The sequence below is a fragment of the Bombyx mori genome, chromosome 7 (genome assembly GCF_030269925.1).
Source record: "Bombyx mori chromosome 7, ASM3026992v2".
Classification (NCBI taxonomy): domain Eukaryota; kingdom Metazoa; phylum Arthropoda; class Insecta; order Lepidoptera; family Bombycidae; genus Bombyx; species Bombyx mori.
The window spans coordinates 12295024-12319722 of record NC_085113.1 but is presented as its reverse complement, the minus strand read 5'-3'; the positions used below and the strand labels follow the sequence as shown (position 1 = coordinate 12319722).

Sequence of the window (24699 nt, the reverse complement as noted above, 5' to 3'; positions counted from 1 at the left end):
ATTAAAATTTAAATAACGCTTAACCTAAAGGTCTTAGTTACCAGGTCATAAATTACCTTAAAAAAAAAGGTACCACGTTCACCCCACCTATCGAAAGGAATCCTTTACACTACAAATAGGCAAGGTTGCGGTGCCTATCCGCGTCGACACGACCTTCCTGCTAGTCACTCTGCAAACTCATAAGTTGTGCAGATTTCATTTCACTACACGGTATTGTTCCTTCTCGGTGAAAGTTCTTTGTGAGAACATGTGCCTTTTATTGGCATTGCAGGCGGCTGGGCACACGTCCCACCCGATGGTAAGGGGTTTCCCGTTGTTCATGGACATCAGAAAAGTCAGAGGGGAATCCAAGTCGCTATCTACCGTAGAGGAATCTTTTTAAAACTAACAATTAAATATTTGTGACATATTCTTGGAAATAAATTTATTAAATAAATAAAAACACAATTTTTTTTAAACATTTCAACACATACTCATTATTATCGACTGAGTTACATTTATTTACAAATAAGAAATCTTAAAATTAATTCATTCTCAAAAACCTTTGTAAACTTACAAAATCTGTATACGTTGTTAAAACTTAATCGAAAAATTCATGGCAACACTGTTGTATAGCTTTATTATTATAATAAAATGATTTATATTGTAGAGTCTTCTCAGTTCCGTGTTGACATGAGAGTCAATAGAAAATCAGTTGGGAGGTATGATAGTGATATCAGTAACACTCACATCAGATCTTAGTTCCAATTTTTAAAAAAAATGTGAGCCGTCACGGGACGCCTGGCTGATGTGAAACATTGACATTATTTTGTAAAATAACATGCAGAAAAGAACAGATTGTGATAGGAACTAAATATGTCATAATGATAAAATAAAATATTACGAAAAAATAATTTGTTTTCAAGTAAAACACAGGTTATGTGTACGTACTGTAGTAAACAACACTGTATACACTACGGAGTATACACTATAGGTATCCGAGCTCAGTGTAGCGAGCGAGATGGCTTAACGCCGGATCGAGTGGGAGAGAATCGCACAGTCGATTGCGCATGGCGACGCGTCGCCACACCGTACACACTACTGCATATAGACTGTGTTATATACACCATCATATAGCGTGGCGACGCGTCACCACGGCATGCGTCGCCACGCCAGAAATCGGTTTTACGTGCGGCTATAGATGTTTCACATCAACAAATTTCTTTTAAGTAAATGAAATACATTACAATTCTTTTTTTTATTGCCTTTGTAGGCAAACGAGCATACGGCCCACCTGTTGGTGAGTGATTACCGTCGCCCATGGACTTCAGCAATGCCAGGGGCAGAGTCAAGCCGGTGTCGACCGTGAAGTACTCTCCGCAAGCTTCGTTTGAAGAAGGACATGGCATAGCGCTCGGGGAACACCGTGGAGGTGAGCTAAATACCGATGTGCGATATTTATTGGCTGGTACTGTTTTCCTTGCGTTGTATTCCTCATAGCTGAGGGTCGTGACCACCCTTTTGTATCACCTTCGCACGCACGATCTTTCTCCATCCATTCTTGTCTCTGGCGGTGTGGAGGGCATTGTAAAACGTGGAATCAATAGCTGGTACTGTAGTGGTTAGTTGATGTACCGCCTCACGGTCCTCATCCTGGCGGCGGCTACGCTGTCGAAGACCCACTTGCAGGCGACGGTGCCGGCGCCCGCGCCCACCGCCAGGTCCGCGTCCGCCGCGGCGGGGCACAGCTCGGCGCCGCACAGCGCCAGCAGCCGCGCGGCCGGGCCCTCCTGCGCGTCGCCCGCGGACACGTGCACGCGCATGCCGCTGAACACGTCGTAAGCGTACTCGGACCTCCGCTTCCCGAGGGCTGCGCGCTCCAACCGCGCCTTCTGTGAACCAAAATATAATTAATTTGGCTTCGGCTGCGGTGTAGGTAGCACTGGTACCCTAAGCTCTGAAACTATGGATACTACTTTTGAAGTCGTCGTGGCCTAAAGGATAAGACGTCCGGTGCATTCGTGTTGAGCGATGAACCGGTGTTCGAATCCCGCAGGCGGGTACCCATTTTTCTAATTCGAATTCAAATTCAAAATCATTTATTTCAACTGAGATGTCAGTATGACACACTTGTTGAATGTCAAAATATAAATAACCATGTTAACTCTACCACCGGTTCCAAAAAAAGCCACAGTCCTGAGAAGAACCGGCGAAACAAACTCAGCGGGCTTTTTTTTTGTTTTTCTCAAAAAAAAAATTTTTTAAATAAGTAGAAATATTTGCACGAACGAAAAAACAAATCAAAAAATACAATTAAAAAATAATAATAATGAAAAATGAAAAGGCCAGGAGCGAACGCCTCATTCCCACGTAGTGCCATCTAGTAAATAATCCTTAACTTTATAATATGCCTTGTTGCACAAACGTTCCTTAACAGTTTTTTTAAATCTATGAACAGGTAGTAATTGAACATTTTGTGAATGAAATACGTACTCAACAAATGTTCACGATTGACTTCCACGGTGAAGGAATAACATCGTGTAATAAAAATGAAACCCGCAAAATTATAATTTACGTATTATACAGCTGAAAAGTTTGTTTGTTTGAACGCGCTAATCTTAGGAACTACTGGCCGGTTTGAAAAATTCTTTCAGTGTTAGATAACCCGTTTATCGAGGAAGGCTATATGACATCATGCTAAGACCAATGCAAGCGGAGCACCAACAAATAATGTTTCAAAATCGGGGTTTTAATTCCTTTTGAGAACTTCCACTGAGTGCGCTGCGGAAACGGTTAAAGTTAAAATTAAAGTTAAGTATATAAATAAAGAGGCGGGTTAAATTTAGCGTTATGCCAAAGTAACTATTCCACGCGGACGAAGTCGCGGGCAAAAGGTAGTTTATAATAAAATAATTTTCTGCAGCGAGTTCCATGATGTCATCTAAATCTAATGTATAGATGCCAGTGTTTTTTTTATTGCCCTTGTAGGCAGACGAGCATGCGGCCCACCTGTTGGTGAGTGGTTACCGTCGCCCATGGACTTCGGCAATGCCAGGGGCACAGCAAAGCCGCTGCCTACCGATACAGTTAGTATCGTGTACCTGCGATATTTTCTTGAGATGCGGCACCTCGTAGGCGGCGTGGTGCAACCAGCGCCCGGCGGCCGCGGAGTCCCGGGCCCAGCGCGCCGCCAGCACGCGGCACCCGCGCGCCGCCCCCTCCAACGAGTTCAGGGTGCGAGCCTTTTGCGGCAAGTCTACATTCACGTTCTGGGAATCTGGGTTCTGCGTATGCGGCGCCACACCTGAGGGCGTTTTACAGGTGGTAGGACCTCTTGTGAGTCCGCGCGGGTGGGTACCACCACCCTGCCTATTTCTGCCGTGAAGCAGTAATGCGTTTCGGTTTGAAGGGTGGGGCAGTCGTTGTAACTATACTGAGACCTTAGAACTTATACTTGAGACTTTAGAACTTATCTCAAGGTAGGTGGCGCATTTACGTCGTAGATGTCTATGGGCTCCAGTAACCACTTAACACCAGGTGGGCTGTGAAATCGTCCACCCATCTAAGCAATAAATAAAAAAAACGTCACGTTTGACTGACAGGAGACTGGGAGGAAAGCGGTTCCTAATATACAACAGCAGGTTTATATGCTTTTTGTCTGGGAATTTTGAAGTCGTCGTGGCCTACAGGATAAGACGTCCGGTGCATTCGTATTGTTACGCGCTGGAGTTCGGGATAAATAAAATTCTACCGAATTACAAATTAAAAACTGTATTCAACACTTAGAAGACTTAAAGTACTCAACAAACACTTTAAAACTCTCAATTCGCTTCAGGCGATCCGTTCGCTGTTTCGCTTCGAGTAGTTCCGATTACTTATTTTGCGTGCCATTTCTACAACGCTTTTATAGCCGATACCTCATGCCTAGATTATCGAGAATATTTCACACATCTCTAGTAGTCGTTTCCGACATCTGTCAATAGATGGCGTTGTACTTCTCGAGCGTTCTAGGCGCTTCTAGATCCTTCGATATTCGTTCGACTATTCGACGATAGATGGCGCAACTCTTACCGGCGTAACAATATCTAGCGATGCAACGGTGTTCGAATCCCGCAGGCGGGTACCAATTTTTCTAATGAAATACGTACTTACAAATGTTCACGATTGCCTTCCACGGTGAAGGGATAATATTGTGTAATAAAAATCAAACCCGCAAAATTATAATTTGCGTAATTACTGGTAGTAGGACCTCTTGTGAGTCCGCGCGGGTAGGTACCACCGCCCTGCTTATTTCCGCTGTGAAGCAGTAATGCGTTTCGATTTGAAGGGTGGGCCAACCGTTGTTATAATGAGACCTTAGAACTTATATCTCAAGGTGGGTGGCGCATTTACGTTGTAGATGTCTATGGGCTCCAGTGAAAAAAAAAAGTGTGGTGTCGTGGGACACCGGATAGGAACGAAGTTCCTTATTATAAAAATAATAATTTTAAGTTCTATTCGAGGTATAAAGAAAATAAAATTGGAGGTTTCGCAACAACCCACGGCCATTCGGTAACGTGCGAACTTATTGTGGTACACTTCATTCATGGTTGTTTGCATAAGAGTTAGTGTATTGCGCTAACGAACGCTCTGAGATCGTGGTCAATGAATGTGATAAAAAAAAATTGTAATTTTTGACGTGACAACGTCTTATAATTCGATGGAGCCGGCTGCACGCACGAAAAAACATGGCTCATGCGGCGTTACCTCGCTCTGAGGCGTTCCACGATCACGTGGCTAAGCTGGCAATAAATTTCTCCAATTATTTGACGACAACAAAGACGCGATAATGGAACGCCGTAGTCAATTCGAGTCTAATTTGAACATTGAAAACGTCACGAGAGAAATTGAAGCGTCACGATCAATTCAATAGTGATTTCCATTTACCTCCTTCTCTATATCCATACAAAATATCTATTCTTTTGAAAAATGAAACCATTCCATCAGTATTTTCTTATGACGTTGTCACATTCAACTATCGTCAGTAAGCCGACTTGTACGTTATTACAAAGTTAAGTCGTACACTGTGTGCATTACTAATAAAAATCTTACGTTACGGACGTTTTTTTCCCGGTTAGAGTACTCCTCGGCGTCGTCCCATAAGGAACTTCGTTCCAAAAAAAAACACTCTGTACACGGACCTGACACGGCGTCTGTTGCATGCGGGGCGGCACGGCACGAGCCGAGCAGCACGTGCGTCGTGGTCCGGTTGACGCGGCTCAGCACGCGCCCGCCCAGCGCGCGGACACACTCCACTACCTCGTGTCTTTCGTCGCGGTTCATGCCCGTTAGCACCTAAAGCATTCCAGTTTTTTACTGGCGGTACGATCTCTTGTGAGTCCGCGCGGGTAGGTACCACCACCCCGCCTATTTCTGCCGTGAAGCAGTAATGCGTTTCGGTTTGAAGGGTGGGGCAGCCGTTGTAACTTTACTTGAGACAACTTATATCTCAAGGTGGGTGGCGGCATTTACGTTTTAGATGTCTATGAACTCCAGTAATAAATAAATAAAAAGTTTAACCCTTTGACTCATGAATTGAATTGAAACATCTTAAATTGAATTGAAACTAGATTGTCAGTTTCAAAGAAAAAACATTTAAGAGATAAATTGATACAAAGATAGTAATGTATTTTTTAACACGTTGTAAGCTGTACGACTCACCTTTTTTTTCACTTTTCCTACCTAAGCTGATAGCCTTGAGAGGCTATATCAGCGTAACCTTAACTAGTAGGCTCACGGGGCTCAAACCTGACGACGTTGCTAACGAACCCTAGCAAGAGCCGTGCTTCGCAGAATCTACCACCGGATCGGAAACGCGACCCACTGAGAAGATCCGGCGAGAAACTCAGTGGGCTGTGTCTGAGGGTTAATTTACTTGTCGAGCCCTTCGTCACAAGCGACGGGTTCGATTAAATACATCTAAGCAATAAAAAAAAATCGTAACAAAACTGTTTACCCTCCCGTAAGAAGTTTATCGCTTGAAAAAGCGAACTTACAATTCTATATTCTGCGTCGCTTCTGGCGCTGGTGATGTCTGTGCGCTGGCCGAGCATCTTCCTCGCCATGCGCTCGGCTTGAGCTAAGCCATTCCGATCTTTTTGGGTAAGCTTTTTACTTGTTTTGTTTTGCCTATCCTTGTTTTCTGTAATATATACACGTAAACTCAATATGAGTCATGACATAAATATTAAGAGGTTAATCTATACTAATATATAAGGATATCGGTACTTTTTTTTTAATTCACACTGGCACACTAGTTTTATTTTAAAAGAAGAAAATATTAATGACAGATATAAAATTGACATAACCCCTATTTGTTATTTGTTAATTATAAACTTTATTTTTTTGGGCAAGATTTTTTTTTTATTTTGTCATGACATAAAATTAAAAAATTCATATTACTCTCAATTTTCACTCTTATACGATCAACCCATATTTTCTCATCCCGTTTTTTTTTATTTATTCTATGCTCAGATCCGCAATAAGGTTGCAAGATAGCAATCAAATACAAGGGCGGGATGATAAGTAACTAGCCTAATAATAAAACACTTAACTTTCGGTGATAATATTAATTTTATTTTTCGACTTAGTCTTCGTGAACCTCTACGCACTTATTCCATCTTCGTTCTAAAGCGGTAATGCCTTCCATAAAATAATTTCTTTCGAGGCCTGTAAAATACTCCTCTACAGGGGCTATGACTTCACCATTTGTGGCAAATTTCTGTCCGCCCAAAAAAGTTTTGAGCTTAGGGAATAAGTGGAAGTCTGATGGCGCTATATCAGGCGAATAAGGTGGGTGGGGCAGCAAATCTTACTTCAATTCGTTGATTTTTGCCATAGCTTTAACACACTGGTGGTAGGACCTCTTGGGAGTCCGCACGGGTAGGTACCACCACCCCGCCTATTTCCACCGTGAAGCAGTAATGCGTTTCGGTTCGAAGGGTGGGGTAGCCGTTCTAACTATACTGAGACCTTAGAACTTATATCTCGAGGTGGGTGGCGCGTTTACGTTGTAGATGTCTATGGGCTCCAGTAACCACCTAACACCAAGTGGGCTGTGAGCTCGTCCACCCATCTAAGCAATAAAAAAAAAAAAAAAAAACATGTGTGACCCTAGGGTGGAAAATATTTTTTTTTTCGCCAAATCTGGTCGTTTTTACTGAATACATTGATGAAGATTATCTAGAAGATTAGTGTAGTATTCTCTGTTAATTGTTTGACCTTTAGGAAGGTAATCTATCATCAAGATCCCAACTGCATCCCAAAAGACGGAAGCCATGACTTATCCAGCCGACTTTACAGCCATGGCCTTTTTTGGAGCCGACCATCCCGATTGCGCCCACTGTTTTGATTGAATTTTTGATTCTGGCGTGTAATAATGAACCCATGTTTCATCTGCTGTTACAAATCGACGAAAAAAATCGGCTTTATTACTCTGAAACAGTCCAAACATTCTTTTGAGTTTTGCACCCGAATCCTTTTTTGATCGTGCGTAAGCAATCGCGGCACCCAACGGGCCGATGACTTTTTCATATTTAATTCCTCACTTAGGATATGATGTACCCGGTCTTTTGAGATACCTGTAGTGTCAGCTATTTCAGATAACTTCAGTCGTCGATCTGTTAAAACCATATCATGTACTTTCACGACCATTTCCGGTGTCGTGACGCTTTTTGGACGTCCGGGGTGAGCTTCATCTTGGACACATGTACGACCGCGTTTAAACTAATCCACCCAGTATTTTACTGTGGCATAAGAAGGAGCACATTCACCCAAAACATTCTTTAACTCGTCATATATATCTTTCCCCTTCATGCCCTACATATGAAGAAACTTTATCACCGATCTTTGTACAAATTTATCCATTTTGAAAACACTTGACGAAATATATTTTCAAATGACAAAAAATCAATAAAATTTTCACGCCACCAAATTGAAATTTAGAACACAGGTCCCAGAGAGACGAATTTACAAATGACATATTTAATTTTTGAATTTTAACTTTTTAAATAGCAGAGGCTAGTTACTTATCATCCCGCCCTCGTATTATAATTGTAGTACGATAAATTCTTATTTAGAGTTTATAATTTCAAGTTCCTTTAATAATGATTTTTTTAAATTCAATTTGATAGCCCGCCCTCGCCGGTCGACTACTGATTAACTATCAATCGATCAGTTATCCCCACCAGGTGTCACCACTCATCCAGAAAATATCAAATATAAAATAGTAGGGATGAGGACGAAGCCGGTCTCCTGTCTTACTTTTTGTTTTTTAAGGGATTTTATGACCTGGTAACTGAGACCTTTAAGTCATGTCTTATTTTAATTTATATTCATTTTTTTATGAAAAATGATATTATGGAGTGAAATGAAATGAAGATGATTAATTTGAGACATTAATCAACTGGGATGAAATTAAATGAAATGAAATGGGATGAAATATAATCTCAGTAAAATGGTGGTCATTTACTAAGATTATTTCAATGGACTTTTTGGAGGATCCCGAGAAGTTACGTCCAGCGGCTTTGTTTCATTTTCCCACATTTGTGCACTTTCACAGATACTAAACAGTTAATAAACCACCATTATTACACATTTTAACCCGAAGAAACACTAAATAAACAAAATAAAACAAATCACACAACTTCACTCCTCGCGTTCCCGCAAAAAAGTCCCCTGTCTTACTTACTCACTATATATTATACACTTAATATATTTGAGAGCTATACAATACTATACATTTTTCAGCCATTTTTTTTTGGTTTTATTTGTGTATCAATAGTATGTTCAGTAGGTCTGAGAATCGGCTACTATCTATTTTTCATACCCCTAAATGATAAGGGTTGTCCACCCCAAACATTTCTTTTCTATTTTTATTTTTTTGATATATTTTTTTTTGGTTATATACTGGATTTTTCGATACTAGATTTTCCGTAGAAATCTTATTTAAGGCAATACAACGTCTGCCGGGTCAGCTAGTATATACATATATACAGATAATAGACGGTAGACGGAAAAATACTTAAAACTGAAACATAAGAAATGACAAGAAGTTAAATTGGCTTCCCTAATTCTGCTTGAAACATGGTCTTCCAAAGATACCCTAAAAAAGATACTTTTGATATTTGACAAGTCTTCGAGTAGTTAACCTTTTGAGCGCGAGCCGTCGATAGATCGACTCTCGATTAATGCGTACAAAGTGCGGAGCATCGGAATACCGACCATTTGCGCATGTATAAAGTGTTTAATAAGTACATTTATAAATGGCTAATTTAAAATATTTTGATGTCAATTTATCATTGATTTTTCGTATTTTTTTTTTAAGGTATTTTTTTTTCAAAAATCCTTTAGCAATTGCTACAGTATGTGAATATCACTACATAGTATAAAACTAAGTCGCTTTCTCTGTCCCTATGTATGCTTAAATCTTTAAAACTACGCAACGGATTTTGATGCGGTTTTTTTTAATAGATAGAGTGATTGAAGAGGAAGGTTTATATGTATAATAACATCCATTAAATAGTGAAGAAATCAATAATAAATTACAGTTTCCGAAGCGAAGCGAGGGCGGGTCGCTAGCAACAACTAAAAGGGTTAAGTTGTAATATAACATCTTATTACCGTTGTCTGACTCCGCGTCAGTGGAGCTCTCTGCTTCAGGCTCCTTCTGCGTGAAGAGTTTCCTCCTGGACCTGACGGGAGGTCGGGGACTTATCGACGCGGAGGCAGGCAAGGCTCTGCGGGGAGCCGTGTTCACGCGGGTTCCTAAATCTGAAAATTAAATTATATACATGATATTGTAACGCCGCTATGAGCAACGCCGTCTATCGTCGAATAGTAGAAACAAATATCGAAAGAACTAGCAAAATCGAGAACGCTCGATAATTACAACGCCATCTATTGTCAAATGGCGGAAACGCATACCGAAAATACTCGACTTGTCAGAAATGTTCTCGGTAATTCTAGGGATCGACTATAAAAGTATTGCAGGGATGTCACGAAGTCTGTCAGTAATCGGATCTACTCGAAGCGAAACGGCTAACGGATCACCCGAAGCGAAGTGGAAGAAGCGAATTACGAAGTGTAAAGTGTTCTGTGAGTGTTCTAAGTGATAATTGAGTTTTATTTAGTACTTCGGTAGAATTACGTACCTTGACTTGACAGTTCATTTACTCCACTCCGGTGAGGACAATTTTCGAAGGACGTTTTAGTGGATTTAAATTTAACGATCAAGCATAGGTACCAAAACGCGCGTTGGAAGTTCAATCTAAAGATACGAAGGTTAGAACTCGTGTCTCTGGATGACAGCATTATCTTTGTCGATGTCTATGGGCTCTGGAAACAATTACACGGCTTGCGGGCCGTAAGCCGTCCACCTTTTTTTATTGCTTTGATGGGTGGACGAGCTCACAGCCCACCTGGTGTTAAGTGGTTACTGGAGCCCTATGCATATAACTAAAATATTAGGCGAAAGAGAGATCAATACAAAGAAGGCGCACTCACCTATGGTGTCATTAGATTGATCGCGTGACGTATTAACAGTGACGTCACCGCTGGAATTCGCCTCGGAGTCGGTGGAGACACGGAACCTTAATTGCTTAGCTTCCCTTTCTTCTTTATCCGATAGGAGGTCCATTATGGAGACATTCTCCATTTCTGCTTTTTTCTGTGAAGTATTCATACCCATATTTTTCTTCTTTTTGACCACCAGAATCGTAACAGAAGTGCTTCAGGAGTGGCAACAACAAAGAGAAGATATGATGGAAGATCTTCTGAAGATGACCTACATATACATAGGTTTAAGAAAACTATTAAAGAACATCTTGTGCAATAGAGCTTACTATAAAGTCAATGATTATCTAGAAGATTGCACAAAGTGGGAATGAGTTGCTCGCTCCGGGCATTTCAATATTGTAATAATTGTTACGTTATAATACTCATTGTAAAAATGAATATTTAAAAAAAAATCTAATATTTTTTTTTTATCTATCATTAAAAAAAAAAGACATGCCCGCTGAGTTTCTTGCCAATTCTTCTCAGGACGGAGGCTCGTTCTTGTGAATTGGCGGTAGTTCTTTTGACGTTCAACAAGTATGTACTTTCATTTATGTTGAATAAAAAAAATTTGAATTGACTTGATTTGATTTGATGGTGGACCGACGACGCTTCGGAAGTTGTTGTTCGAAGCTTGTATACAGTAAAAGCTCTTTATTGGCGGGATGTATATTCAGTAAGTATGATGCGAATACAGTAACCGTGAATATGGCATGGCAATTTATATATAAGGGAATAATCCCTTATATAAGAGGATGCGTTCTTAGATGACAAATTAAAAACATACTTTAGCCATGGACGTAATATGGTTTTTTCATTTTTTGTTAGTCCATTTGAAGACGCGTTTATAAAGAGCATTCGGCTGGATATCTACGTGTCGGAATCCTTTTTATCAATGCGCATGTACCGATGTAACGATGCGATTTGCGAATAGTTAAAACGCGAATGAGGGAAGCGCGATTTTTTTTTCAACCTATTCTAGTAACGTCGATGGGTTATTCTAGATTCGCCGAATTAGTAGGTGATTGCTACCACTAGCCCTAGCAAGAGCAGTGCTTCGCATAATCCACCACCGGATCGGAAACGCGACCCACTGAGAAGACGCGGCGAGAAACTTAGTGGGCTGTGTATGTGGGTTAATTTACGCGCCGAACCCTTCGTCGCAAGTTTGTGGTACCTAAAAGCACCGTTAGTGGATCGGGAGGATCCGAAATGACGTGTTTAGGGCGACGTCGACTGTTTACCATTCGGTCCACAGGATTAGGAAGGAAGCGCGGATAAGAAGCTTTTACTGTATACGCTAATAGACATGTGTCGTTCGTTCAATTTTAGAGATTCAGATCAATACTGACCTGTTGACAAAATGATCCAGTTCGTTCGAACCGTTCAGTCGAACGTTTCGAACGTCGAACGTTCAGTATCACATCAATTTATGACGTAATTAATATTATCAGGTCACTGGCTGGATAAAGTTTAGTATTGAATAACAGTTTAAAGGAACTGTTATAGTTCAATTGTTTACGTGAGATCAAAACAATTCAAATGCGTTATGTGTCATTATGCGACAACGAACGACTAACCGAGACGGGCGCCGGGCGAGACGCGGCAACCCGAAATGACCCGAATGACTGTCGTATCAGTCGTATGGTTCTTTTCTTCTGATTCGTAGGTTTTGTTAAACGAGTCGATCTAGTGAACGACTCATATTTTTTGAAGTGACCCTATCGTTCGCGCGGATTTTGAGACCCGGTTCGTTTGATTCGTTCGTTCGCGAACGACACATATCTATACGCTAATGCTGTTAGTGAGATTCAGTCATCTGTCAGCCATGTTGCGTTTTTTTTTATTGCCCTTGTAGGCAGACGAGCATACGGCCCACCTAATGGTGAGTGGTTACCGTCGCCCATGAGCTTCAGCAATGCCAGGGGCAGAGCCAAGCCGCTACCTACCAAAACGACGCCTTTCATGTGGCCAATGATCGGAGGCGCTGGCGGGACATTACAAGGAGCAAAATCCTGTCGACATATAATGGTCACGACCCCCAGCAGTGAGGAAACGACGCGAGGATGACTTACCAGCAATTGCCTGAGGGTCCTAGGTGAGGGTATGTCAGATTGTCTGGCCGCTGCCGGGAAGGTCGTCTCCGGAATCCGGCGGGCTGCAGTGGCGCAGGCCTCCACCCACATCGGGGACACTAATCTGCAGGCCAAGGCTCGAGCCCGCCTGCGGACTGACCGACATCCACCTGTAACGTGCCACAAAAACATCCTTTATCTCAATATCAATCAAATTTTATTTTTTACTAGCTGACCAAGCAGACTTCGTAGTGCCTCAATCGATAAATAAAAGACCTGAACTTTTGTATAAAATAAACTTAAAACAAACAAAAGGAATCCGCCCGACGGGGGACACATCAAAGGAAAAACAAAATTGTTATTTTTATTTAATTCCGATATTTTCATATTTATCTAAAACCTTCTCTGGACTTCCACAAATAATTCAAGACCAAAATTAGCCAAATCGGTCCAGCCGTTCTCGAGTTTTAGCGAGACTAATGAACAGCAATTCATTTTTATATATATATAGAAGAAGAAGAAGATAGAAGATAGGAGAAGAAAATATATAGATTTTGCAGACAGAGCTCACGGTACACCTAGTATTAAATAGTTATGCAAGGCCTTTTTTTGAAATGCAATCCACATTGTTATATTAAATATTTAAACTTATAATTTCTATGGTTGTAATTTATTTTGTGCATCAATAAAAGAAAAAATAATAAAAAAAGACATCTAAACGGTAATTTCCCTATACAACTAGTGATATGATGATATGAATCATAGTCTTAATTGTAGAGTTTAATGATCATCCTACACTTTCACCCAGTCCTACAGGACTGCTTTGCGCAATAATGGGCAGACTAGAAGTACCTAACCATCCAGCCATACAGAACGCCCTATCACGAGTTTGCAAGAATTTCTTTTTCATACCGAATTCATATAAAGTTCATACCTTGAGACCAAATTAAATGAGTGACAAGGGGACTCCATTTCGGCATCACAGAAGCACCCAGAGCGGTGAGGGCAGCTCTAAGTGCAAGAGCTTTAGACGCAGATCCCACTTCCACTAATGCCACTATTCCTCGTAATGCTTCACTCGTCATTGGTATTTCAGAGTTCTTCTGTAATTTTAATATTCCGATTAGGATAAAACAGCAAAACCTGGCTTCGTTATAATCTGTTTAATTAATGATAATAATCCTTTGTTAATACTATTAGAGCATCTTCTAATGTAAGTTGATGGTATATAATAAAATTTATTCTAAATACTACTTAATACCAACGTATTTGTAAAAATGTGTAGAAGACCAACTAAAACCCTTAACTTAGATATCAACAGAAGAAAACTAAATTATCGTAACTTAAACAAACCAACATGACACCAGAGCCATATAAAATATAATGTGCCATATATGGCATATTATATTTTATATTATTTTTATATCATATTATATTATAATATAATATGGTATAAAAGTAATATAAAAATATATAAAAGGTAAAAAGTGATTTAGGTCAAAATGCAAGTTATGACATTTTTCTGTTGATATATTGATATATTGCTAATAAAATATTATAAATTCAAGACATACATTATATTATCATGTAAAATAAGTAAAACTACGACCATGTGTTTCAAATAAATGATCATATTTATGTTGTCTATGAGCTTAAGTGATTGCTCCAAAGCCAAGAGGATGATGAGTTCATAATTGTTCAAGGTTATTCATTTTGGAGGTGTGTAAGTTTGTACTATATATCAACACTTGAAAGGAAAAGGTGATTAAGCAACAATGCGTGAACTTTACAGTAGACTAATTTAAAGTTGAAATACCTGAAAAAAATTACATTTTAACGATTCTAGTTTTAGGATTGAAATGATTGTAATAGACTGTTTAAAATGTTTTTTTTTTCGCATTGAATATGGTTATTGCCTATCATTTATGTATAAAGCAGTTATTGTCCCTTAGTCACGTTTGTCTTTCAAACGTCGATATGTATACTAGGCACATGGTGTCATAAAAGATACCTTATACTGCGTTTGTAGACGATGGTATACTTATATAACATATAGATTTCAGGTTCTGGTGTATGCGGTATGGCTGTTATCCATTTGGAACCATGGTTATAATGAAAAAAAAAAAGTTTCTTACATTTTCTTTTCCCACAATTCCGACATTGTTTTTAACGGATCTCACTTTACTGGTCCAGTTATGAGTTTTTTTCTGTTTTGCAATACTTTCACAATCTTTTCGACTTTGTAATTGATTCTGTGTTCCTTTAAGTGCTGACCATTCCTCTCTGAGACGTATCCTTTCTGCTACGGCTGACCGTCTCTGTGGAGAACATTTATTAGTTCTATTATTTTCATGCATTAGTAAAAAAACATTCCAACATTTAACACAAGACTTACCAGACCGGCTGCACTTTGGTTGTTCATTTTTTTTATAGTATCACGTCTCTAAATTACAATGCAAATATCAATTTTTGTAAAAAAATTACTATCGAAAATAAATAAAAAAGACACTCATTACGAACATTATGTTTTCGTAAAAATTTAAGTTATATATTTTATCTCTAGCTAGAACATGTTTTGAATTTTCTTGTTATTGTTACAGTGAAGCAGACTTTAGCAGACGTTGAGGTGACAGCTGTCAATTTTGCACAAGGTGCTTAAAGCATAACTGCCATCATGCCATGCTTATAGCGAACATGTGTCTGTGTCTTTGTGGGACAATATCCTCGATATTTACGCCACATTAACTGGTGTGATTAAGATGTCACATTTAATTTAAGTATCTGATGACAATGATCTTTAGTAAAATTAGACTATTAGAGTTTGAAGCTTCTTAACTCTAAAAAATAAGAGACTTTAAAGTATCTAAAATAAGAATGCGAAAAGAGAACAGGAATTAGGTATTTTACTGATAAATTAACATTCATTCGAAACCATAAAACAACTGATTGGCATATTTATATTTTTTTATATTATTATTTTATTTAAATTAAATATATTTACAGTAAAATTCTTTAACTAGTTACAACTTGTCTTTTCTTCACAGTGTAGTTACTTTACCGATTGTAGTACAGCTTGACATGGCAATATTGAAAAGGCAAACTCGAATAAGTTACGAACAAAGATTTAAGTTGTACTTTGAACTTCAAACAAGCTTTTGAGGGTAAAACCTTCTTTCAATGGTTCTATAGCGAGTCCTAAATACGGGCTGTAAACTGGCTGAACGTCCTTGCCTTCTTGATGTTTGGCCAATTGAGATGCCATATATAAACTTGGCCCCATCTCCCCTCGAGGTTCTCCTATCTCTTCTAGCTCTTCAATCTCATCATTGATTGTAGTTGGAGCCTGAGAAGAAATATTAAAAAACCCATTATTATTATTTTCCTACCTAAGCTAATAGCTTTGAGAGGCTATTTCAGCGTAACCTTAACTAGTAGGTGAGCTCACGGGGCTCAAACCGTAACACTGACCCTAGCAAGAGCACTGCTTCGCAGAATCTACCACCGGATCGGAAACGCGACCCACTGAGAAGCTCCGGCTAGAAACTCAGTGGGCTAAATCTCATATTAAATTCTAAGATGCTTTAAAAGCGTCCCTGGCCATTTTTCGATTAAGACGCATCATAGTCAATAATGTTGTAAATAAATTTGGAGACGGTAGATTGACAGAACAGTAATACCGACAAGTGCGCGTTCAAAGTACGACCAGAAACCATACAAATTGTAGAAGTATTTTACATGTTGAAGATGGATAACGGAAGATTACAATCCGCTTGCTGTTGAGTGCTTTTTTAGACAGTAGAATGCAGCCAACCGCCTTGTGTCATGATATAGAATTCTCATTTTTAATTCACACTGGCCTATATTGAATTAGGTTTACCCATTATTTGATGTGAAGGAAGTAATTCCTGTCGAACTTACGTATGCCCTTGATGAATTTTACGATGAAGGTGTTTTTATGATTATTTTGCTACAAAAAGGGGTTTTTAGTCTAAGTATTGCCCGTGTGCATTCATGACCCTAGCGCCCTCTATTAAGCGTGGGATCAAAATTTAATAGGTACACTAGCGGATTCATAGAAAATGCAAAGGCCGGCCTCCTGCGTCCAGCTGCCTAATACCGCTGCACCTGCTTTTTTTTTCCTACCTTGGTAGCCTTGAGAGGCTGTGCCAGCATAACCCAACGAGTAGGGGAGCTCACGGGGCTCTAACCTGTTGACGTTGCTAACACTAACCCTAGCAAGAGCAGTTCTTGGTAGAATCTATCACCGGATCGGAAATGCGACCCACTGAGAGGTTAGGCCTGCGGGTAAAGCGCTACCCGCATCTTATGTAAACCCGCCTGTTTCGCTACAAAAACAGCTAAGGCAGCTTGTATGAAAAATGATTCTAAAAAAAAACAAAGGACCTTAACCTCATTCTCCCAGTTAATTTCGACCCCAAATATGGGTTTCTCGGTATAAGCTCGATGGAGTGTTTGGAGTTCAGACAGCAATGGAGGCAGCCGATCCCGCGGGTCCGCCCGGAAACCGAGCACATAACCTCCCGATGTTTGTCTGATGACGAACACTAAGGCCTCGCCGAATTTCGATGCTCTGACTGAAATCTGTGATAAATAAAACGTAACAGTAAGTAAAAGGTTATTAAAGTGGTGGTTACTCTTATTGGTTATTAGTAGGAGTAGTGTTGGTGGAATTAAACCAGTTATTTGAACAAACCGATGTTATTAAATCGACGGGTGAAATACTAACACTGGTTTAAGCGTAATTTCACTCAATACGCGGCATTTATCTTTGTAATTTAATGGTCTTTTTAATTTCGTATTAGCATCAACAGTTCGATGTTTTTAATTGAACTTCAATTAGCAATTAATTAATTTTTTGTTATGATATTTTTTCCAAATTTTAAGCTTCAGATGGTCCTCTGTAAAGTTGTAAAAATGATGCTTAAACCAAATAGCCTTTCACTCCTTGATATGTAGAATCCTCTGGCCGTTTTACTTATATATGCCTTCAGCTATTGACCAGAAAGACCATTATTGTGTATTATCCTTACTTAATTCGCTAATTGAGGTTAGATATCATAAAAACTCATCCAATCCGTCCACATCCATCCACAAACATCTTCCAATCCGGCTGGTCACCGTGGAAGATCAAGACCAAAACCCTCGAAGGAAGATATCTCAAACTTCTTCAATAATAAGAAAATGGAACACAAACCCAAGAAATATTTCACTCAACTAAAGAGAAGAAAGATCAGCTTTACATAGTAACTTACAACGTCAGAACTTAATAATGAAACAGCTGTTATTCTTTAGAGGAGGCCTTCACCTTCACTTGAGGAGGGGTCCATGCAAACAAACTTCTATACATTTTTTTAAAACGTTGTCTAGATTTATACTTTTGTAAGGAAACGGAAGGGAGAGAGAAGGGAAGCAAATTAAGTGAAAGACGTGTTATAACATCAGTACTTTTTTTCTTCTTCTCAAAAGAGAAGAAGAAAAAAAGTACTGAAAAAAAGTACTGAAAGTACTGAAAAAGGTTGCATACATATTTTAAATATAAACAAGTTTTCTTCTTTATATTTAAAATATGTATGCAACCTACTATTTGTATGGAATAAAAGGCTTATTATTATTATTATTATTATCATAAAAACTCACGCTATCAATAGTTATGTACGGCATGGACACGTTGAAAGCCTCGTTCACGTCAGCGTACCATACAACTCTGATATTCGTTACCAGCATCGTGCCAAGATTCCCGGAGTCGCTAGACAGATTCCAGATACTGTGTTCGTTAAGCAGAATCTGGAAGATGCAGAGAATAAGCTGTGTTGGCGTTGTTGCAACAAGATCGAAAGTAGCTCTGTTAGGGAATGGAAAATTGGTGAGGTGTTTTAGTGAGGACAGGCCACGTACCATCCGGCTATGGAATGAGCTCCCCTCCACGGTGTTTCCCGAGCGCTATGACATGTCCTTCTTCAAACGAGGCTTGTGGAGAGTATTAAGCGGTAGGCACTGCCCCTGGCATTGCTGAAGTCCATGGGCGACGGTAACCACTCACCATCAGGTGGGCCGTATGCTCGTTGCCTATAAGGGCAATAAAAAAAAGGCTTAGTTGTCTGACTTTAGTTTTTTTTAGCTGCTAGACGAACAGCAGAAATCCTCTGGTCACGGTTTACCCAAGTGTCTGGTCATCGAGACGTAAGCACGTCTTTGACTAGCACAAAGCCAGAACAACCTGAGAAGTACGATATTATCTAACCATTACCACTCTAGTATCCATAAAATCAGGTCTTGAGCTGGTGTTACCTTTTCCTGAGGCACCATTCTCAGTTGTTTGTTATGTATGATCGCCCCACGCAGCTTCAGATCTCTGTACAATCTCGAATTGATGTAAGCTCTGTCAAAAGAATCAAAATTAAAGAAGGCATTGGGCTTACATTTGTCAAGAGTAGCTTTTATCACGTATGAGGCATGTGTTATTGGATTTATAACAGCAAATTGATGATAGCTGTCTTCACTGTATTATCACTACTAGTGGTTCCGCAGTACCCGAAATTCGACTATAATTAATTGAAGTTATTTATAAGTTCGAACATTATTATGGTTCTATTGTCAAAGACTATTTATTATACTTCTACAATCACATATTTCGCCAAGACTACACTGCAAATAATATTAAAGATAAACAATATTAACCTATTCTTAATTTGACTACAGACTATAAGCAACAACAACAGGTTGACAGTAAACAAAGAGTATATATGTGTTCATGCGTGTGTGTCAAATATATGGTAGTGTGTATAATGTTTTTTTATTAATTTAATGTATTATTAATACATAATTTAATAAATTATTCGTATTCTGCACTCCTTCACTATATTCTCTATAAGTGTGGAAAATTTTATGCTCCTCCGTTCGCGCAATTTTCGTAAAAAGGGGTACAACATTTTTGCTTCACGTATTAATATATCACTACAGTTGGATTAGTTAAACCTTTGAAAGACCGTTTTCTTTCTTTAATTTTTACTTAATGCACATAGGAATGAGGCCCGCTATTTTATCGCTCACTCTAAGTTTCATTAGGGTCAGGGTATAATTGCTACTGATATGTTGTACCGAAATATACTCCTTTCTACCTCTTCTTACCTACACTAAAGTAAATCGAAAATATTTTTTATACACTAAAGCAGGGGTTTCCAAAATTAATTTGTCTACTGGCCACTTTGAGAATAAATTATTTTTTTAGCGCCCCCATTTTTTCATCTACTTATGACCACTATAGCGAGTGCTCAATCGGTGTCTAAGAGTTCTCCTAGATGAATACAAATTGCCGAGCCTCTACGCAATGCCCCCATTTTTTTTCTGGGTCTCTTACCGCCCCCCTTTATACCTGCAGCGCCCAAAAGGGGGCGTTATCGTCCACTTTGAGAAAGGCTGCACTAAAGTAACCATTTATAATTGTCATTTCAGTTAGTACATCGTTTGTGGACTTAAAAAGCATCGTGATGGAGCTCGCAGCCCTCGCGCTCACACAAGGTCATTGACCTCGCACGCCATTCGGTTTTAAATTGTATTCCATTGCGTGCTTTTTAAAAGTAATACGTAAATTATTGAATGTGATTCGCTTTTCTTCGTTTTCGAGAACCACTAATATTCTCGATGCTGTTATTTAGAGCTTTATTAAATAACCTCGTTGTAGGGCTGTCAAAATATATTTCCAATTTTTTTTAAAATGCTTATTTTATTTATTTTTATTGCTTAGAATGACGAGCTCATAGCCCACCTGGTTTTGAGTACAACGTGACAATCTACAACGTAAATGCAGCCACCCACATTGAGACATACGTTCTAAGGTCCCAGTACAGTTACAGTACTACGGCTACCCCACCCTTCAAACATAATTTAACAACGTTACTATTTATTTGGTGATAATAAACGTAAGAGTATCATTCGCCCGATGCCTTCTAGAACATACTTGTGAACTCCGACAACAGAGGTGTAATGGCGGACGCAGTTCGGCGACAAATTCGTGAAGATAAATTCGTATCTGTTAGTTCGGTACGCTGCCAACGCGTGCAGAGCCTGTGTCGTTCCACGGAGACCAGAGTTCACGACCTTGGTGCTCGTCGAGAGGAGACAGTTCAAGCCAATAGCTGGAAAAAGTTTTGGAATGGACTTTTAATGGTTATACGATGGAAATTAGTGATGGTCATTATTCCAAAAGGAGCTGAAGTCGTCGTAGTCCAATTTTCCTCATTAATTTTCTAGTTATCTCACATATGTAGGATCGACTTTGAAGGTAGACATCACCCGGTAAGCAGCAAGTTTTTATTTTTTAATATTTTTTTTATTGCTTAGATGAGTGGACGAGCTCACAGCCGACCTGGTGTTAAGTGGTTACTGGAGCCCATAGACATCTACAACGTAAATGCGCCACCCACCTTGAGATATAAGTTCTAAGGTCTCAATTATAGTTACAACGGCTGCCCTACCCTTCAAACCGAAACGCATTACTGCTTCACGGCAGAAATAGGCAGGGTGGCGGTACCTACCCGTGCGGACTCACAAGAGGTCCTACCACCAGTAAGTTGGCTATGTATTGTTGACGTCCGTGGGCGACGGTAACCAGTCAACATTAGGTGAGCCGTATGCTCGTTGGCCTAGAAGGGCAATAAAACATAATACTAAACAAATGAAATCCGTAAAAATTATGATTTGCGCAATTTATGGAAACATACTTCGAGTCTCAAGATTGATGGCGGCATTCATGTTGTGAGGTTCGCGGTCTCGGGTGACCACTTATCACCGCGTGGGTCAGTTCTTTTACCCGTCAATGCAATAAAAAATAGCTGAAATTCTTCTGACTTAATGTAAAGAGTAGTATTTCCATTGTAGCTTCCATGAGTTCTTGTAGTCACGCAATCTCTGGTGTCTGGAGTTCGTCTAATAGTCCTGATCTTGAGTGTTTTTGGTACTTACACATATTAATTCTGGGCGATGCCAACGAGTGCCATATAATCCTGAGACTCGTGACGACCATTCGTCCTTTGACACCGCTGTTCCCTTTCGTATCCTCAATAGGCTCTATTCTGTCGAAGATTTTCTCTCCTGGACGTAGTTTTAAGTACCTTGAAATAAGCACTACTGTTTTACCGATTGCGAAATCATAAGAAGGGCATGGTACTGGTATTGCTGTTTACTTTTTAAGCCTATCTATTTGCCAGTAACCTCCAGGGGTTATGTTTTATGTTATGTTTACCAGGCAAAGCTCACGGGACTCAGCCTTGGAGACTTTGCTAATATCTGCCCTGGCAAGGGCAGTGATTGATTGACTACCAACGGATTGGCAAGAGGATCCACTGAGAATATCCGGCGAGAATCTCAGTGGGCGGTTGTTCATAACAATAAACAAGATTGAGCAATACCGATGAATAAAAAACCATATTTGATAGTGTTTGTTTTTTATAACCTTTGTAAGCAGACGACCATACTACTCGCCCGATAGTAGACGTCAGCATTAGTCACCATGGCTCATGGGACAGCAATGTCAGGGGCGCACCCAAGAGCCTTTCTACTGAGGGCTCTCCTCCACTAGCCACGTTTGTGGATGGAAGGCATTTGGGAGACACCGTGAATGGAATCTCATTTAACGTACTGTTGGTGCTGTAATGTGGACTTCTAAACAGTAAGATCATTCTAAGCCCAATGTTTAGTGGTTAATTAATAATTTAGTTGTAAATCTGTTGGTTGGGTTGGTTGAGGGTCTGCTCGCTTTGGTTCCATCCACGGTAGAAGATTGCACAAAGTGGGAATGAGTTGCTCGCTCCGGGCATTTCAATATTGTAATAATTGTTACGTTATAATACTCATTGTAAAAATGAAAATTTAAAAAAAAATGTATTTTTTTTTTTTTATCCAATATAAAAAAAAAGACATGCCCGTTTTGTGAATTGGCAGTAGTTCTTTTGACGTTCAACAAGTATGTACTTTCATTTATGTTGAATAAAAATTTTTTTTTTTTATTTGATTTGATTTGATTAGGTAATAAAGAATTCCGGTTAGTGTTTCGTGCTTGGTAACTTATCCCATATACTCCAGCATCCAGACCAGACCAGTCAAGAGCTTGTTGGCAGATATAATCTCAGTGTTATGGACTTACGCGAAAGGCAGATCGAATAGTACTTCCCTGTCTTCCCAAACGGCACCGGATTTAGCCTTCGACATTTTTTTCTATCAGATCGTTCGAGTTATTGTTAAACATCAAGCCGCTTTATGCTCATATTATTTTAAATCAAGACCACGGCTGTCATTTGTTTTGTTGCTAAACTTGGTTACCATGGCAACATATATCCTAAAAAAAGTAGCGACAAATCGCCCAGTGTTAAGTCTCTAAATTAGTATACTTTTTATTTGGATGCGAAATTAAACATTTTATTTTTATTAAAGTGTCTTATTAAAATTGAATTACTTAAGTACAAACAAAAATATGTACCAAATATTACTTTTTCGTACATGAGCTCAGAGTTCACCTAGTTCTGAGAGGTTAATAAAATCTATAGACATTACAAATGTTTACGGCTACCCGAGACATGAGCATAGATTATACACTTAAGACATGAGGTCTCAATTGCATTACTTTTTCGCGGCTTAATAGGTCACCCTGGCGGTACCTACTCATACAGGCTCACAAGACGCTTTCTTTATCAGCTCAAATCAGAATTATTATTTTATATTCCCAAAAAATTTGGTATTTTTTTAGGTATTATTTTATTTATTTACAAATTACAACTTCAAGTTATTTTGATTTTTTAAGCACCGGTATTTATTAATTATATGTTTCACAGAGAAATAATTCTTCGTATTTTTTTCTAAATTACCAAAAGGATTTTTTTAATTTAAAATATCGCTATAAGCCACAATCAAACCAAATAGCAAAATTGCTTTCATATAAACTACATGATTGTTTTTCTCAAAATTACGGTTGACTTTCTGATGACAACTTACTGTAATATAATTTAATATTAATAGTAATAAAAACTATATAAAAACCAGAATAATAATCGATATTACATTTATAATTATAATTATTTAACCTTAAGACATTTCTGATAAATAATAATAATAATAAGGAATAAAATGTTAATTTTTAATATCAATAAGTGTAAACTTAATAAAGAAGGCAGTTAAATTAAGTAAGCCATCGTGCACGGCCATCTTGTTTTGAGCATCGAAAGAAAATGGCGGCCCCTGTCATTACAACTGACATTCAGTTTTAGAACAACCAAGTTTACTACTCAAGTAAATTTATGCGAACATTTTAAAACGTCGTTCGAATTTATCTCCGCCTTTCAATGTCGGATTTCATTTTAGTCCTTATTTCATTATAATATTGTCACTTGTTAATGGATGTTAATTGTCGAGTTTCTGATTTAATAGAATTCTGCCTTTTCATATTGTTAAGTTGAAATGACAGTTTCGAAGAGTGACATTTAATTTGAATTTGACGCGGTAGTGAAAGTTCAAACTAGAGGGTTGAGTTTACAGGTCCATTGATACACTTGCATAATAATGTTGAACAAGATTAGGTTAGATTAATGTGTCATCTATTGACATTTTTTTATGTTATCAATTTTCTAAGTGAGGTTCGATTAAAAACATTGATTTATTTATAATAATACCAAATAAAACGGACCTTTTAATTACAAAGATAAATAAAAATTTTTACTGGTGGTAGGACCTCTTGTGAGTCTGCACGGGTTGGATCACTTTATTCATTCATAGAGGTTTCTTAATTTACACGATATTAACAATAATTTTCTTGTTCGTAATGATGAGAAGCGTAATGTGTTCAAAGCGTCTGTGTGCTTAGTGTGAGTTTAACATTCTCGACAGCGCCCCTAGCGGCAAACGTAGGCAAACGTTCCAACTCCATACAAATTTGAGTTAACTTTTACGCGATCGAGAACGTTAAAAAACTCGCACTAAGCTTTTTTTATTGGAACGAAGTTCCTTATCGCGCGTTGTGAAAGGGGGCTAGACGGAAAAAATT

The 24699-nt window shown here is 38.9% G+C and overlaps 2 protein-coding genes across 4 annotated transcripts; both read right to left on the bottom strand.

Moving 5' to 3' along the window:
* Positions 1 to 407: 407 nt before the first annotated feature.
* On the bottom strand, positions 408 to 15301 carry LOC101746757 (uncharacterized). Of its 2 annotated transcripts, none has more exons than XM_062669462.1 (10): positions 15043 to 15301; positions 14783 to 14965; positions 13582 to 13750; positions 12648 to 12817; positions 10522 to 10684; positions 9640 to 9789; positions 6015 to 6160; positions 5160 to 5313; positions 3081 to 3235; positions 408 to 1871 (listed from the first exon to the last, which is right to left on the bottom strand). In XM_062669462.1, the coding sequence occupies exons 1-10, from the start codon at positions 15067 to 15069 to the stop codon at positions 1602 to 1604; spliced, it is 1587 nt and encodes a 528-aa protein (XP_062525446.1). In that variant the 5' UTR covers positions 15070 to 15301; the 3' UTR covers positions 408 to 1601. The 2 variants fall into 2 exon arrangements, with proteins under 2 accessions (XP_062525446.1, XP_004925803.1); XM_004925746.5 differs by having other exon boundaries at positions 3081 to 3283; positions 15043 to 15299.
* A 292-nt stretch (positions 15302 to 15593) lies between these two features.
* On the bottom strand, positions 15594 to 23203 carry LOC101743258 (Bardet-Biedl syndrome 5 protein homolog). 2 transcript variants are annotated; one of them, XM_062669463.1, is made up of 8 exons: positions 23143 to 23203; positions 22810 to 23001; positions 21630 to 21778; positions 20626 to 20803; positions 18957 to 19047; positions 18306 to 18452; positions 17058 to 17249; positions 15594 to 15990 (listed from the first exon to the last, which is right to left on the bottom strand). In XM_062669463.1, the coding sequence occupies exons 2-8, from the start codon at positions 22872 to 22874 to the stop codon at positions 15772 to 15774; spliced, it is 1041 nt and encodes a 346-aa protein (XP_062525447.1). In that variant the 5' UTR covers positions 22875 to 23001; positions 23143 to 23203; the 3' UTR covers positions 15594 to 15771. The 2 variants fall into 2 exon arrangements, with proteins under 2 accessions (XP_062525447.1, XP_012545526.1); XM_012690072.4 differs by having other exon boundaries at positions 22810 to 23187.
* Positions 23204 to 24699: the final 1496 nt, after the last annotated feature.

Bases quoted from the DNA above. Each gene is read 5' to 3' on its own strand.
- LOC101746757 (XM_004925746.5), bottom strand. From the start codon at position 15,069: ATGAACAACCAAAGTGCAGCCGGTCTG. The intron at 10,685-12,647 runs GTAAGTCATCCT...AATACTTCACAG, and splicing joins GGACCCTCAGGCAATTGCTG to AAAAAAGCAGAAATGGAGAA. The intron at 3,284-5,159 runs GTCCGTGTACAG...AAACGCCCTCAG, and splicing joins TGCAACAGACGCCGTGTCAG to GTGTGGCGCCGCATACGCAG.
- LOC101743258 (XM_062669463.1), bottom strand. From the start codon at position 22,874: ATGTCGAAGGCTAAATCCGGTGCCGTTTGGGAAGACAGGGAAGTACTA. The intron at 20,804-21,629 runs GTAAGTACCAAA...AACTTTTTCCAG, and splicing joins ATCGCCCAGAATTAATATGT to CTATTGGCTTGAACTGTCTC. The intron at 17,250-18,305 runs GTGAGTTTTTAT...TATTTATCACAG, and splicing joins CGTACATAACTATTGATAGC to ATTTCAGTCAGAGCATCGAA.